This window comes from Thalassophryne amazonica, chromosome 12, assembly GCF_902500255.1.
Source record: "Thalassophryne amazonica chromosome 12, fThaAma1.1, whole genome shotgun sequence".
Lineage (NCBI taxonomy): Eukaryota > Metazoa > Chordata > Actinopteri > Batrachoidiformes > Batrachoididae > Thalassophryne > Thalassophryne amazonica.
Window position 1 is genome coordinate 839,017 of NC_047114.1, and position 15,083 is coordinate 854,099.

The window sequence follows — 15,083 nt, forward strand, 5'->3', positions numbered from 1 at the left end:
TTTGGTTAGTGTGGTCACGGCTGTGATTCCCCTGTCAATCCACCTTTTAAATGTATAATCCAGTTGGCCACTTCTGAAGTTGGGAGAAAGAGAAGGCCATGTCAATAATTTACAGTCTCCTAATTTGAATTTGTGTATTGTGTCCCACCAAATCTTAATAGAGAATTCAATTGTTTGATTCTTTTCTTTGGGCTGTGGGCTGACTTTGTCACCCAGTCTTGATTGAGGTTTGCATGTGTCATAATTAGTTTCAATGCTTTTCCATTTAGAATAGTATTCTGGAGAACACCAAAAAACAATATATCTTAATTGGGCTGCTAAAAAATATTCTTTAAAATTTGGAAGGGTGCGTCCTCCTTTGTTTTTACCCAGTTGGAGTGTTTTATACCTCACCCTAGGTTTTGCTCCCTTCCAAATAAAACTGCTCACTTGTTTGTCCCATTTTACAAATTGTGTATCCTGTATTTGGATTGGTAAAGAGATGAAAAGATATAATAGACGGGGCAAAACATTCATTTTAATTACCTCAATTCTGGAAATAAAGTCCAAAATTAAGATTGTCCATTTTGTCAGGTCTCTGTATATTACCTCATTTATTTTATCATAGTTAGCCTCAAATAATGTTTTGTTTTCTCTGGTCAGATAAATCCCTAAGTATTTGATTTGTTCTGAGTCCCAATTAAGTTTATATTTTTGTCTGATATGTTCATCTGGTCTGTAATTGATACAGAGAACCTGAGTCTTAGTAATATTTAATTTAAAACCTGATTTTCTTCCATAATCTTTTAAGGTTTTTATCAGGTTGAGAAATGTTTGAGCAGGGCTTCGGAGGTATACTATTATGTCGTCCGCAAAGAGACTTAGTCTTTGCTCTTCTTTGGATACCGTTACTCCTTTCAGTTGGGTTGTTTGTCGTATGTGTTGGGCTAAGGGCTCAATAAACAAGGCAAAGAGAGCAGGGCTTAAACAACAACCCTGTCTAGTGCCTCTAAAAAGCTCAAATCTCTCTGTCAAGTCACCATTTATTTTAATTCTTGCCATTGGTTTATAATATAGGGCTTGTATGCACTTAATGATATTGTTACACAATCCAAATCTTTTCAAGACTGCAAATAAGAATCTCCAACATACTCTGTCAAACGCCTTTTCAGCATCAAGGCTTACTAAGGCTAATGATATATTTTGTTTCTTGGCCTCGTGAATTATGTGCAGGGTACGTCGAATGTTGCCTTGTGTTTGCCTTCCTTTTATAAATCCTGTCTGGTCGTCGTCTATTATGTCAGGAAGGAAAGTCTCTATTCTTCTTGCTGTTATGGAGGTGAATAATTTATAGTCTACATTCAATGTGGAAATTGGGTGATATGACTCACAGTATTCCTTATTTTTCCCTTCTTTTAGTATAACTGATATGACTGTGTCTCTCCATGATGGAGGACATTTTGCATGTTTAAGTGTCCAATTAAATGAGTCTAACATTAAGGGGGTTAAATCGTCTTTAAAAACTTTGTACCATTCGTTGGGGTAACTATCACTCCCTGGAGTTTTATTACTTTTTAACCTACTAATTGCCTTATCCAGTTCTACCTTAGTTATGGGTCTGGATAGTGTCTTATTCTGAGTTGTTCCAATGTTGGGGAGGTGTAATTTAGCCAAGAAATCTTCAGCTTCTTTTCCATCTACTTGATCTGATTGGTCATACAGAGATTTATAATAGGTTTGAAAGATGTTTTTAATTTTTTCTGGTTCACTATTAATTTCTCTAGTATGTGGATCTCGGATCTTGTAGGTCGCATTTCTCATTTGTTGAGATCTTAAACGTTTTGCCAATAATCTTGTCGCTTTCGGGCCTGATTCGTAAAAGGTTTGTTTAATGAATTTTAATTTTCTCCCTATTTCTTCTTTCGCCAGATTTGACAGTTGGTATCTTATATCTTTTAAGCATTTAGCCAAGGCTTCACTTTTGTCGAAGTGTTTTTTTTTTCATATTCCCTCAATTTTTCTTCTAATTTGGTCTGATTAAGCATTTTCATTTTGTTGATATGAGCTGTTCTTGAAATCAAATTGCCTCACATAACTGCTTTGACAGTGTCCCATATTATTATGGGCTCTATTTGGTCATCTTTATCTGCAATGCAATCTTGAATTTCTTTTTTAATTTCTAGTACAACCTTTTCATTACTGAGGATGTTTGTGTTCATCTTCCATAATGTTGTCCTATTTTGATTCTTTAAATGGATAGTTAGATGTATAGAATTATGATCTGCTATATCTGCTACTCCTATTCTGCAGTCTTTAACTCTTTGTCTATCAGTGGTGTTCATTAAAAAAAGTCAATCCCGGAGTGCACCTTATGGGCTGCTGAGTAATGAGTATAGTCTTTGTCTTGGGGGTGAAGATCTCTCCACACGTCTATAAGAGCCGCCTCCTCTATTAACCTTTTAAGATCTTTTGTTCTGTTGTTTTTATATATTTTAGTGCTGGTTGAGTCCTTGGCATGATTTAGGACAGTATTCCAATCCCCTCCACTTATTAGTATACCCTCAGTCTTTGCAGTGATCTTGTCATATAATAATTGAAAAAAATTCCGATCTCCCTCTGGAGGTGCATATACATTAACTAAAGAGACAGTGACATTATCAATCTTTCCTTTGACCATCACATATCTCTCATCTTTATCACAGTCTTCCTCTAGCAATTCAAAATTTACAGAATTAGTTACAAGAGTAATTATTCCTCTTCTTCTGTTATTTTTAGAGGAGCAAAAAAATGAATTTTTGTAGCCCATCTTTTTAAATTTCTCATGTTCTGCTTTTGACAGGTGGGTTTCGTGGAGGAAAATCACCTGAGCTTTGTACCTTCTTATGTTTGTTAATAACCTGCTCCTCTTAATTGCATTACCAAGGCCATTTACATTAATTGAAACTATTTTTAGTTCACTCCCACCACTCATATATGCTGTATATCTTAGTAACAAAACCCACATTAAAACTAAACCTTAGAACAAGAACAACAAGAACATAATTATTTAAACAGAAAAAATAATACTTCTGACTTCCATCTGGTGGATTATGTGTCTGTTCCACCACGACCCCGTTGGAAGGTCCAGAGCTGATCTCCCCAAAGGGGGAGGGCCCTATACAAGGTTTGAGTGACATAAACATCTCCAACCTGAATGTCCAACGTTATAGCGCCATCTTCTGGTGTCTTCTCTCCAATTCCGTAGTTTGAGGGGGCCAAGTTTATATGTTTATCTATTTGGGGAAAATAGCCTCTTATAAATCTCGTTCCTCGTCGTTTCTTTGGAACTCCTTCAGCTTGTCCTTTGCTCTTCGCGCTGCTGCTGACGCATCTTCTTTTGAGCTCTGCCCCACACGCTGCCACCCCTGGAGCTTTTGAAGCCAGAATTGCGCGTCTTCTTTAATTGCGGCAGGAACCTCCACCTCGAACCCGCGTCTCCTCAGCTCGAGCCCGGCTTCTTGCGCCGTGCTGTATGTTCGCACACCGTCGTCCCAGTGGATGCGTATGCTTGTGTACGGAGTTTGAAAGCGTATTCCCCGCTCCTTCAGCGCTTTCTTTACATGCTGGTACTCCTTACGCTTTTGAACCGTCTCCAATGCGTAATCGTGATCAAAAAAAGACACTTGTGCCGTTTGACTGGATTCTCTTTTTCCATGCTTCTTTGAGGATCATTTCTGTAGTGGTGAATTCCTGGAAGTTAACTATAATGGGTCTTGGGAAGGCGCTGGGACGCTTTGCTGGGATGCGGTGCGCACGCTGTATTTTTAGATCCAGGTCTGTTGATAACTGTAGCTCTCGCTTTAGAAAATCTGAGGTAAATTGCACCATTGATTTCGGACGGTGATCCTGATGTTGTTTCTGCAGGATCTCGACTCCAATTCGGTCAGTTTGTCTTGAAGCCGCCTTTGTCGCTTCAAACTCTCGGTCAAAGCTTGGGTCAGATCCAGTGTCACGTCCTCCACGCGCCCCACTCGGGTCTCCGCTTCCTCCGCTCTTTCTGACAGACCTCTCACGTCCTCAGTTATTGAATCGAGTTTGTAATTAATTTTGTATTTTATTGACTGTACAGCCAGCAACACAGCACCCATTGCGCATTTACCGGATTAGAACAGATCAAAATACTACAGAAGACAAAGAATTTTTACTTCACAGTTTGAAGTGAGTTTTTTTAAATTTATTGTTTTAACCCATGAAATAAACTCACCTTTCCTCGTCAGGGGAGAGTGTCCCAGTGGAAGAGCAGTTTGATAAGGAGAAGGCCAATGCTGAGGTGTTAGCCCTGGACAACATCCTCAACGACAAACCGGTGTCCACACCCAACGTGCACGGCGTTCGACTCACCGACGTAGAGAAGGACAAGTGTGAGGCCGAGCTGGCCAAACTCTACAAGCAGCTGGATGATAAGGTGAGCACGGCAGGATGATACAGTCCACACTGGTTTCTACATTCTACAAGATCCATCCATCCATTTTCTTCCGCTTTATCCGGAGTCGGGTCGCGGGGGCAGCAGCTCAAGCTAAGCCGCCCAAACCTCCTGATCCACACACACCTCCCCCAGCTCCTCCGGGGGAACCCCAAGGCGTTCCCAAGCCAACCGAGAGACGTAGTCCCTCCAGTGTGTCCTGGGTCTTCCCCAGGGCCTCCTCCCAATGGAACACCTCTCCAGCGAGGCATCCAGGGAGCATCTGGAAAAGATGCCCGAGCCACCTCAACTGGCTCCTTTCGACGTGGAGGAGCAGTGGCTCGACTCCGAGCTCCTCCCGAGTGACCGAGCTCCTCACCCTATCTCTAAGGGAGCGCCCAGCCACCCTGCGGAGGAAACCCATCTCGGCCGCTTGTACTCGCGATCTCGTTCTTTCGGTCATGAGCCAAATCTCATGACCATAGGTGAGGATCGAAACGTAGATCGATCAGTAAATCGAGAGCTTTGCCCCCCTACTCAGCTCTCTTCACCACGACGGTCTGATACAGAGACCGCATCACTGCAGATGCTGCACTGATCCGTCTGTCGATCTCACGCTCCATCCGTCCCTCACTCGTGAACAAGACCCTGATATACTTAAACTCCTCCACTTGAGGCAAGGACACTCCACCGACCTGAAGAGGGCAAAGCACCTTTTTCCGGTCGAGAACCATGGCCTCGGATTTGGAGGTGCTGATTTTCATCCCGGACGCTTCACACTCTGCTGCAAACCACCCCAGTGCACGCTGAAGGTCCTGATTTGACGAAGCCAACAGAACCACATCACCTGCAAAGAGCAGAGACGAGATTCTGTGGTTCCCAAACCGGACCCCCTCTACACCCTGGCTGCGCCTAGAAATTCTGTCCATAAAGATAATGAACAGAACCGGTGACAAAGGGGAGCCCTGGTGGAGGCCAACGTGCACTGGAAACAGGTTTGACTTACTACCGGCAATGCGAACCAAGCTCCTGCTGCAGTCGTACAGGGACCGGATAGCCCTTAGCAAAGGACCCCGTACTCCCAGAGCACCCACCACAGGGTGCCCCGAGGGACACGGTCGAACGCCTTCTCCAGATCCACAAAGCACATGTGGACTGGTTGGGCAACTCCCATGAACCCTTGAGCACCCGATGGAGCGTGTAGAGCTGGTCCAGTGTGCCGCAACCAGGACGAAAACCACACTGCTCCTCCTGAATCCGAGGTTTGACTATTGGTCGAATTCTCTTCTCCAGTACTCTGGAATAGACCTTACCGGGGAGGCTGAGGATTGTGATCCCCCTATAGTTGGAACACACCTTCCGGTCTCCCTTCTTAAACATAGGGACCACCACCCCGGTCTGCCAATCCAGAGGCACTGTCCCCAACCGCCACGTGATGTTGCAGAGGCGTGTCAGCCAAGACAATCCCACAACATCCAGAGACTTAAGGTACTCAGGACGGATTTCATCCACCCCAGGAGCCTTGCCACCGAGGAGCTTTCTAACCACCTCGGTAACTTCGACCTGGGTAATGGATGAATCTGCCTCTGAGTCCCCAGTCTCTGCTTCCTCTTCGGAAGACGTGATGATGGGATTGAGGAGATCCTCGAAGTATTCCTTCCACCGCCCGACAACATCCCCAGTCAGGGTCAACAGCTCCCCACCCGCACCATAGACACTGCTGGTGGAGAGCTGCGTCTGCCTCCTGAGGCGTCGGACGGTTTGCTAGAATTTCTTTCGAGGCCAACCGATAGTCCTCCTCCATGGCCTCCCCAAACTCCTCCCAGACCCGAGTTTTTGCCTCTGTGACCGCACGGGCTGCGGCACGCTTGGCCTGCCAGTACCTGTCAGCTGCCTCCGGGGTCCCACCTGCCAACAAAGACAAGTAGGACTCCTTCTTCAGCTTGACTGCATCCCTTACTTCCAACGTCCACCACCGGGTTTGGGGATTGCCGCCGCGACAGGCAAAAGAGACCTTGTGACCACAGCTACGAGCGGCCGCATCAACAATGCAGGTGGAGAACACGGTCCACTCGGACTCCATGTCTCCAACCTCCCCTGGGATCTGGGAGAAGCTCTCCCAGAGGTGGGAGTTGAAGACCTCGCTGACAGAGGGTTCCGCCAGTCGTTCCCAGCAGACTCTAACGATACGTTTGGGCCTGCGAGGTCTGACTGGCTTCCTCCCCTCCCAGCCCCTGAGAGGGGCTGAGCTGACAGCTCTGCCCCTCTCTTCACTCGAGTGTCCGAGACACGTAGCCGAAGGTCAAATGATACGACTACAAAGTTGATCATCGACCTCCAGCTCAGGGTGTCCTGGTGCCATGTGCATGGACACCCTTGTGCTCGAACATGGTGTTCGTGATCGACAAACTGTGACTAGCACAGAAGTCCAACAACTGAACACCACTCGGGTTCAGATTGGGGAGGCCGTGCTTCCCGATCACCCCCCTCCAGGTCTCACTGTCGCCGCCCACGTGGGCGTTGAAATCCCCCAGGAAAACAATGGAGTCCCCAGTTGGAGCGCTATCTAGTACCCCTCCCAGGGACTCCCAGAAGGTCGGGTACTCTGCACTGCCGCTCGGCCCGTAAGCCGAGACAACAGTGAGAGACCTGTCCCCGACCAGAAGGTGTAGGGACGCGACCCTCTCGTTCACCGGAGTGAACTCCAACACATGGCGACTGAGCTGGGGAGCAATAAGCAATGCGAACCAAGCTCTCGGCCTCTCCCTGTGGGCAACGCCAGAAAAGTGGAGCGTCCAGCCCGTCTCCATGAGTTGGGTACCAGAGCCCAAGCTGTGCGTGGAGGTGAGCCCGACTATCTCTAGTCAGTATCTCTCAACCTCCCGCACAAGCTCAGGCTCCTTCCCCCCCAGCGAGGTGACATTCCACGTCCCAACAGCCAGGGGCTGTGAGCATGGACCGGGCCGCCGGGACACCCGCCCTCGACCGCCACCCAATCCTCTCTGCATCCGACCCCCATGGCCCCCTCTGCAGGTGGGGAACCCGCAGGAGGGCGGGCCCACGTCGTTCTTTCGGGCTGAGCCCCGCCGGGCCCCGTGGGCTAAGGCCCGACCACCAGGCGCTCGCGCGCAAGCCCCAGCCCCAGGCCTGGCTCCAGGGTGGGGCCTCGGCTCTGCCATACCGGGCCGACGTCTCAGTCCTTGATTTTTTACTGGTCATGGGAGCTTCTGAACTGCCCTTAGTCTGACCCTTCACCTAGGACCTGTTTGCCTTGGGAGACCCTACAAGGGGTACAAAGCCCCCGACAACATAGCTCCTAGGATCATCCGGGTACACAAACTCCCCCACCACGATAAGGTGGCAGCTAGAGGGGGAGGCCGACATTCTACAAGAGTCACAGCCAACTCACAAAAACACCTGAAGCACGTTACACACACACACACAGCTGGGACTACAGTCTACCGAGGCCGACCGTCTCGCTGTGTGTCTGCACCGAGGCCGACCGTCTCGCTGTGTGTCTGCACCGAGGCCGACCGTCTCGCTGTGTGTCTGCACCGACCGTCTGGCTGTGTGTCTGCACCGACCGTCTCGCTGTGTGTCTGCTGTCTGTAGGATGATGAGATCAACCAGCAGAGTCAGCTGGCTGAGAAGCTGAAGCAGCAGATGCTGGACCAGGAGGAGGTGAGTTCTGGTTGTTCAGTGAGTGCACGTTTTTTTTGTTTTACTGATGTTTGAAAAGACTTGTCAAATAGCAGTTTGATTTTGTTGTGTTCTTTTACCTCCCTAAAAGTAAATCTACTAAATCAGAATGTCTGCACAGACATCACCAGCCAAAGGTTTGGACCCTGTGTTTTTATTATATAGCCAGTCTGATGTTTGTCAGAACGCCCACCCCTCCGTATATTTGAATAAAATGTCTGATTTCATCACAAATAAGAAATAACTCACCTGTTTAGTGCCAGACTTTGCCACATCTGTTCCACCTCATGCACAATTGGAACTGTAAACTCTCAAATCCGTGTCAGGGTTATGCAGCTACATCGTCAAAGACAAAGAAGACACGGAACTGAAAAGCACGTGGAAACTCTTTTTGCTATTTGTTGGGGTCACAAAATTTTTTTTTTTTGGCGGGGGGGCGTTTAACCAACAATTAAAAAAGTTGGGGGGGGGGGTTCCAGTGCACGGATACGGTAGTTGTACTTTTCCACATTTTGGTGTAACACTAAAATCAAGTTTGGCAAATTAACCTTACAAAGTGGTGAAGTATATCAGGGCTGTTAAGTCCAGATGGTAATTTGTGTTTTTTTGATGAATTTTAAGTCACTGCCTTCTGCATTTTCTTAATCAACATAACGCAGTTAAGTTAAATATTTAAGACCAGGTGTTTGTTCCATTCGTCTCCCGATGAGTCAAGTGAACAGTGTGACAATTATTAGATGAGTTGATTTTCTGAATAATTGTCTGTTCCAGTCCCATGAATCACAAGCTGTTAAATCAGATGTTTTATTTTCACACACTTCCAGAAGTGTCAGCAGTGCTTCAGTGTATCTGCACATAAAGTGCAAAGAAAAAAAAAATATAATTACTCTGTGAAAAATATAGAAGTCATAACAAAAGAAATGTGGTGGGGGATGACCCTCACTTACCATGTTAATATGGTAATGAGCTGATTAACTGCATCTGCACCTAAAACCAAATAACTCCACTTCTCCTTTTCAGCTTATAGCTTCCTCTCGCCGTGATCACGACAACCTCCAGGTGGAGCTGAACCGGCTTCAGGCAGAGAACGAGGCCTCCAAAGAGGAAGTTAAGGAGGTGCTGCAGGCTCTGGAGGAGCTGGCGGTCAACTATGACCAGAAGAGCCAGGAGGTGGAAGATAAGACCAAGGAGTTTGAGTCCATCAGCGAGGAGCTGAGCCAGAAATCGGTTAGAAACAAATCTGCTTTCTTTTAGCTTCTCCATCATGTGTGGGGTGTGGGAAGATGCACCCTCGGTCCTGTTGTCTTTGTCCTTCGCTATAATTAACTTGTCACAGCGTGCAGGAACCTCAAATGTAAAAGAATTGCTGATGTTTTAGCTAAAAATTGGCTAAATACGCTGCCCCTGTGGGCCCTATCTTGGCTTTCAGTGGTGCACACTCTATAACACACACATACCTTTGGGATGTGTCCAGCTCCACAGGGTTATTTACACGGTGTAACGCTGGGTGCCATGTGCACAAGCGCTGTATGTCTTTACCTAATTAGTCACACTCTGCTTTGGGAATAACTTGAAATAAACCAATTAAGATACAGTGAGGAAAATAAGTATTTGAACACCCTGCAATTTTGCAAGTTCTCCCACTTAGAAATCATGGAGGGGTCTGAAATTTTCATCTTAGGTGCATGTCCACTGTGAGAGACATAATCTAAAAAAAAATCTGGAAATTACAATGTATGATTTTTTTAAATAATTTATTTGTATGTTACTGCTGCAAATAAGTATTTGAACACCTGTGAAAATCAATGTTAATATTTGGTACAGTAGCCTTTGTTTGCAATTACAGAGGTCAGATGTTTCCTGTAGTTTTTCACCAGGTTTTCACACACTGCAGCAGGGATTTTGGTCCACTCCTCCATACAGATCTTCTCTAGATCTTTCAGGTTTGGAGTTTCAACTCCCTCCAAAGATTTTCTATTGAGTTCAGGTCTGGAGACTGGCCAGGCCACTCCAGGACCTTGCAATGCTTCTTAGTTGCCCTGGCTGTTTGTTTGGGGTCATTGTCATGCTGGAAGACCCAGCCATGACCCATCTTCAATGCTCTTACTGAGGGAAGGAGGTTGTCTGCCAAAATCTCGCAATACATGACCCCATCCATCCTCCCTTCAATACGGTGCAGTCGTCATGTCCCCTTTGCAGAAGATCACCCCCAGAGTATGATGTTTTCTTGGGGTTGTTCTCATCCTCTAAACATGGTAAGTGGAGTTGATTCCAAAAAGCTCTATTCTGGTCTCATCTGACCACATGACCTTCTCCCATGCCTCCTCTGGATCATCCAGATGGTCAATGGTGAACTTCAAACGGGCCAGGACATGTGCTGGCTTGAGCAGGGGGACCTTGCTGCCCTGCAGGATTTTAAACCATGACAGCATCATGTGTTACTAATGTAATCTTTGTGACTGTGATCCCAGCTCTCTTCAGGTCATTGACCAGGTCCTCCTGTGTAGTTCTGAGCTTTCTCAGAATCATCCTTACCCCACAAAGTGAGATCTTGCATGGAATCCCAGACCGAGAGAGATTGACAGTCATCTTGTGTTTCTTCCACTTTCTAATAAATAATCATAACAGTTGTTGTCTTCTACCAAGCTGCTTGCCTGTTGTCCTGTAGTTCATCCCAGCCTTGTGCAGGTCTACAGTTTTGTTCCTGGTGTCCTTAGACAGGTCTTTGGTCTTGGCTATGGTGGACAGGTTGGAGTGTGATTGATTGTGTGAACAGGTGTCTTTTATACAGGTAACAAGTTCAAACAGGTGCAATTAATAAGAGTGACTATCAGAATAAGAGGGCTTCTTAAAGAAAAATTAACAGGTCTGTATGAGCTAGAATTGTTGCTTGTTGGTAGGTGTTCAAATACTTATTTGCAGCAGTAACATACAAATAAATTATTAAAAAAAATCATACATTGTGATTTCCAGATATTTTTTTTTTTTTTTTTTTTTTAGATTATGTCATACACACGTACATACATACACGCGCACACATACCTATACACATATACGTATGCAATTAAGTTGTAGTCTGTTGTCCCCTTTAAGACCCGGGATTTATTCAGGACCTCGTGCACTACTGTTTAGAAATCAGACTTGAGAGCTGTTTCCTGATCTAACGCCAGTGTGTCAGAGTGCACTAATGGACTGCAGCCACAAACCCAAAGCAGTAAGGTGACATTTTGCATTTTTAAATTGCTGTTTTAATTCTGTTCTCAGTTCAGTTTCCTTGTATATATTAGCAGAGTGTGCACGTGTCGTGCACCCGCTGAGATTAGGTCAAAATGTTGCACCTTTAAATACCACAAGAACTACGTGCTTGATTTTTACACTCAGTTTTGATGGTTTATGGTGCCATTGCTTCCTTCTGTGACATAATAATAACACACAAGCACCTGATCTTTGCACCAATAAACTTGTGGATGCACACATGAGCACAAGTCAGGGGCTAAAGCTAACTGTGCTAGCTGCAAATTATAGCATAGTGCATAAAGTGCATACATAAAGTGCATAGTGCACCATAAATATTATAAAGGTATTGAGTAGTAAACAGTGCTACATGATGAGTGGAATCCTGCTTCTTTCCTGCAGTCCATCCTGTCGTCCCTGGACTCTGAGCTCCAGAAGCTAAAGGAGATGTCCAACCACCAGAGGAAGAGAGTAACCGAGATGATGTCATCGCTGCTCAAAGACCTGACTGAGATTGGCATCGCCGTCGGCAGCAATGATATCAAAGTATGTTAGCGCAGCGGTCGATGCTACAGCAGCTTTCAGGAAACTAACAGGATTGTTGGAGTCACTTCCCTGGTTAGTTGGTAATCTGTTATCTGGGTGTTTTGCAGAAAGGCCTTGATGCTGGTCTAAAAAGTAATTTGAGCAAATGTGAGAAATCTGTTGATACCCACTGACAAAATTTGAATTTTTTGTCCCATCAGGGGCTTAAGTGCACCATCACAAAGTGTGTATTTAATGGCTCCGCCCCTTTGTGTGGTAGGCAGAAAATGTAGAAATCTTTGAAATAATTGATGTTCAACTTAGTTGCTCTTCCAAACAACTTTATCTTTTTTTAACTTTCTTCTTCTGTTCCTACAGCAGCATGATGGTGGCAGTGGGCTCATTGACGAGGAGTTCACGGTGGCTCGTCTCTACATCAGTAAGATGAAGTCCGAGGTGAAGAGCATGGTGAAACGCTGCAAGCAGCTAGAGAGCACGCAGTCAGAAAGCAACAAGAAGATGGATGAAAATGAGAAGGAGCTGGCTGCCTGCCAGCTACGCATCTCCCAGGTACAGAGGAAACACAAATCAGGCCCGTACACACAGGACACCAAGACCCAGTCCAACACTGACGCGCAAAGTGACTGATGGTCAATCAAACGAACAGTACTAAAATGTTTTGTATGTGCATTGCAGATTGTGTGTATAAAGCCCCTTTCACACAGGGCCCATTTCCAGTTGCTTCCCGTTGCGTCATGACGATGCAGGAATGTCTGTGTCAGGTGCGTGCAGCAGGGGGCAGAGAGGAGGTGAGGACGCAGGCTGCAGGTTCTCTGCACAGAGGAATCAGAGTGCACAGTTTGGCGGGTCACACTTCTTTGTCAGGGCTGGGAACATGAGATCGCAAAGTTCAGAGTCCTTGTGTGTCCCAATAAAAAGAGAGAGGGAGAGAGATAGCGCTCTCTCTCGCTTGCTGCCCTTTTTTCAGTGTCCTGCTGTTTCTGATCACCGGGCACTGCGGCTGTATGGATCATGCAGTCAGTCACACACACGCACAAGCGTGGGTTCGATTACCTGTTCTGATCAGGCACATGCCCACTTCTGATCAGAGGCACGCATAGGTGCTACGTACGTGAATCAGCCACACACACGCGCTTAACCTATTCTCCAGCTGATTCACTCTGGATGAATGCATTCAGTGTTTGGATGCGTTGCAGTGCACACGTGCCCACAAAAGGACTGTCTCGTACATGATTCAGCCATTTGCGATCACACTGGGTTTTCTGTTTCTATATGTCACACCTCTGTGGATCAGAGCTGTTCACATGCAAATGTCCACTGCTGCTGGAACGCTTCTGTAAACTGCCGCCTGGTTTACACAAACCGAGGCACATTTCACTCTGAGAGATCAGAGCAGATGACATGAAATATTATTATGTGGTGTCAGCCCTCAGCAGCTCCTCGACAATGAGGCTGATCGCGCTCCTGCAAAGCCCCCCTACTGCGAACAAATACACAGTGATCAACGATCACCTCCTCAAAACTTTTGAACTGTCGGACGCTGAAAGGACCAGCAGGCTCTACTCTCTGCACGGGCTGGAGGACAGCAAGCCCTCAGAGTTCATGGACTTAATGCTGCAGCTCCTGGGAGGACACCAACTGGACTTTTTGTGCACCAACTCACACCTCAGGTGCACGCAGCGCTGCCCAACACTACGATCACGGACTGCCGTGCGCTAGCGCCGGAAACCGACAAATTCTTCCTGGCCGGCGAGCACCACGGCATGACAGTAGCCACACTCGCCCCATCACACCCAGCAGTAGAAGCCCCACACCACACACCAGCACCGCCCACGGAGGAAGCAGCTGCCTCTCTCCTCCACAGCAACACTCACACCCCAGCTTCTGTTTCTACTGCGCAGCATTCGGAGCCACCGACTCAGTTTCTACAGTGTACAGTTGCACAGTCTTGTGTAGATTTGTATGCAGTAGCTCAGTTTAGCACAGACTTACATGCAGAAGCGCAGAATTGCTTAAAAACGGTGTGCTTTCTGCATCCACTGTTCTATGCAGAAAAAAAATTTAACATGTTTAATTTCTTGCGTCCGCCTCGTGTACCCCTCCGCATACTGTTACGTTGTGGAGCAAAAACGTGGCGTTGAACTGCGTAGAGCCACATAACTGAGCGTAGTAGGTACGCCACAATGCACATCTCTACATTTGCACCAGTGTGAAAGGGGCTTAAGACTCAATAAAATGCTGTTGACATAGACACGCTGTAAGCCTACATTTAGTATACAGAAAATTTACAAGAGGTCTTGATAAGGGAATTGATAAAGATTTGGATCAGTAAGCAGAATCAATAATGGCATCGATATTGATAAAATCTTATCAGTACCCATCCCAAATTGTATCGCACCAAATTGCATTGAATCAGGAACAGGGGTCAGTCATATCGCATTGTATCGTCATGTATTGCTCTGTGTGTCGTGTCGCTGGTAGTGTATCGAATGGTCGTCAGCGATGAGTTTCACACTCCGAGTAAGGATATTACAGTCAATGTAATGAGAAGGATTTGAGTTAATTATGATGGTAGAGTTGACCCAGAGTATTTTTGTGCTAAAACATAGAGATCTGGCTGGGTGACAAAACTCCTCACACCAGTCACATTGTGTAACAGTCAGTCATTTTGAAATGGAATCAGAATTGATGAAATCGAAATCAATCAATCAATCAATTTTTTATATAGCGCCAAATCACAACAAACAGTTGCCCCAAGGCGCTTTATATTGTAAGGCAAGGCCATACAATAATTATGTAAAACCCCAACGGTCAAAACGACCCCCTGTGAGCAAGCACTTGGCTACAGTGGGAAGGAAAAACTCCCTCTTAACAGGAAGAAACCTCCAGCAGAACCAGGCTCAGGGAGGGGCAGTCTTCTGCTGGGACTGGTTGGGGCTGAGGGAGAGAACCAGGAAAAAGACATGCTGTGGAGGGGAGCAGAGATCGATCACTAATGATTAAATGCAGAGTGGTGCATACAGAGCAAAAAGAGAAAGAAACAGTGCATCATGGGAACCCCCCAGCAGTCTACGTCTATAGCAGCATAACTAAGGGATGGTTCAGGGTCAAAAGCATTTTGAAATGGTGACAGGAGCAGGTTAAGAGGTTCATTTCTATTTGAGAGAGAATAATAATAAATAGT

General features: G+C 46.1%; 1 protein-coding gene across 1 annotated transcript in view; it reads left to right on the forward strand.

Moving 5' to 3' along the window:
• The window catches only part of LOC117521429 (kinesin-1 heavy chain-like), a 131,683-nt gene that overhangs the window by 83,194 nt on the left and 33,406 nt on the right, over window positions 1–15,083 (forward strand). The window contains 5 exon segments of the mRNA XM_034182724.1: window positions 4,236–4,423; window positions 8,033–8,101; window positions 9,140–9,346; window positions 11,756–11,899; window positions 12,257–12,448. Of these exon segments, the coding sequence (XP_034038615.1) occupies window positions 4,236–4,423; window positions 8,033–8,101; window positions 9,140–9,346; window positions 11,756–11,899; window positions 12,257–12,448 (800 nt within the window).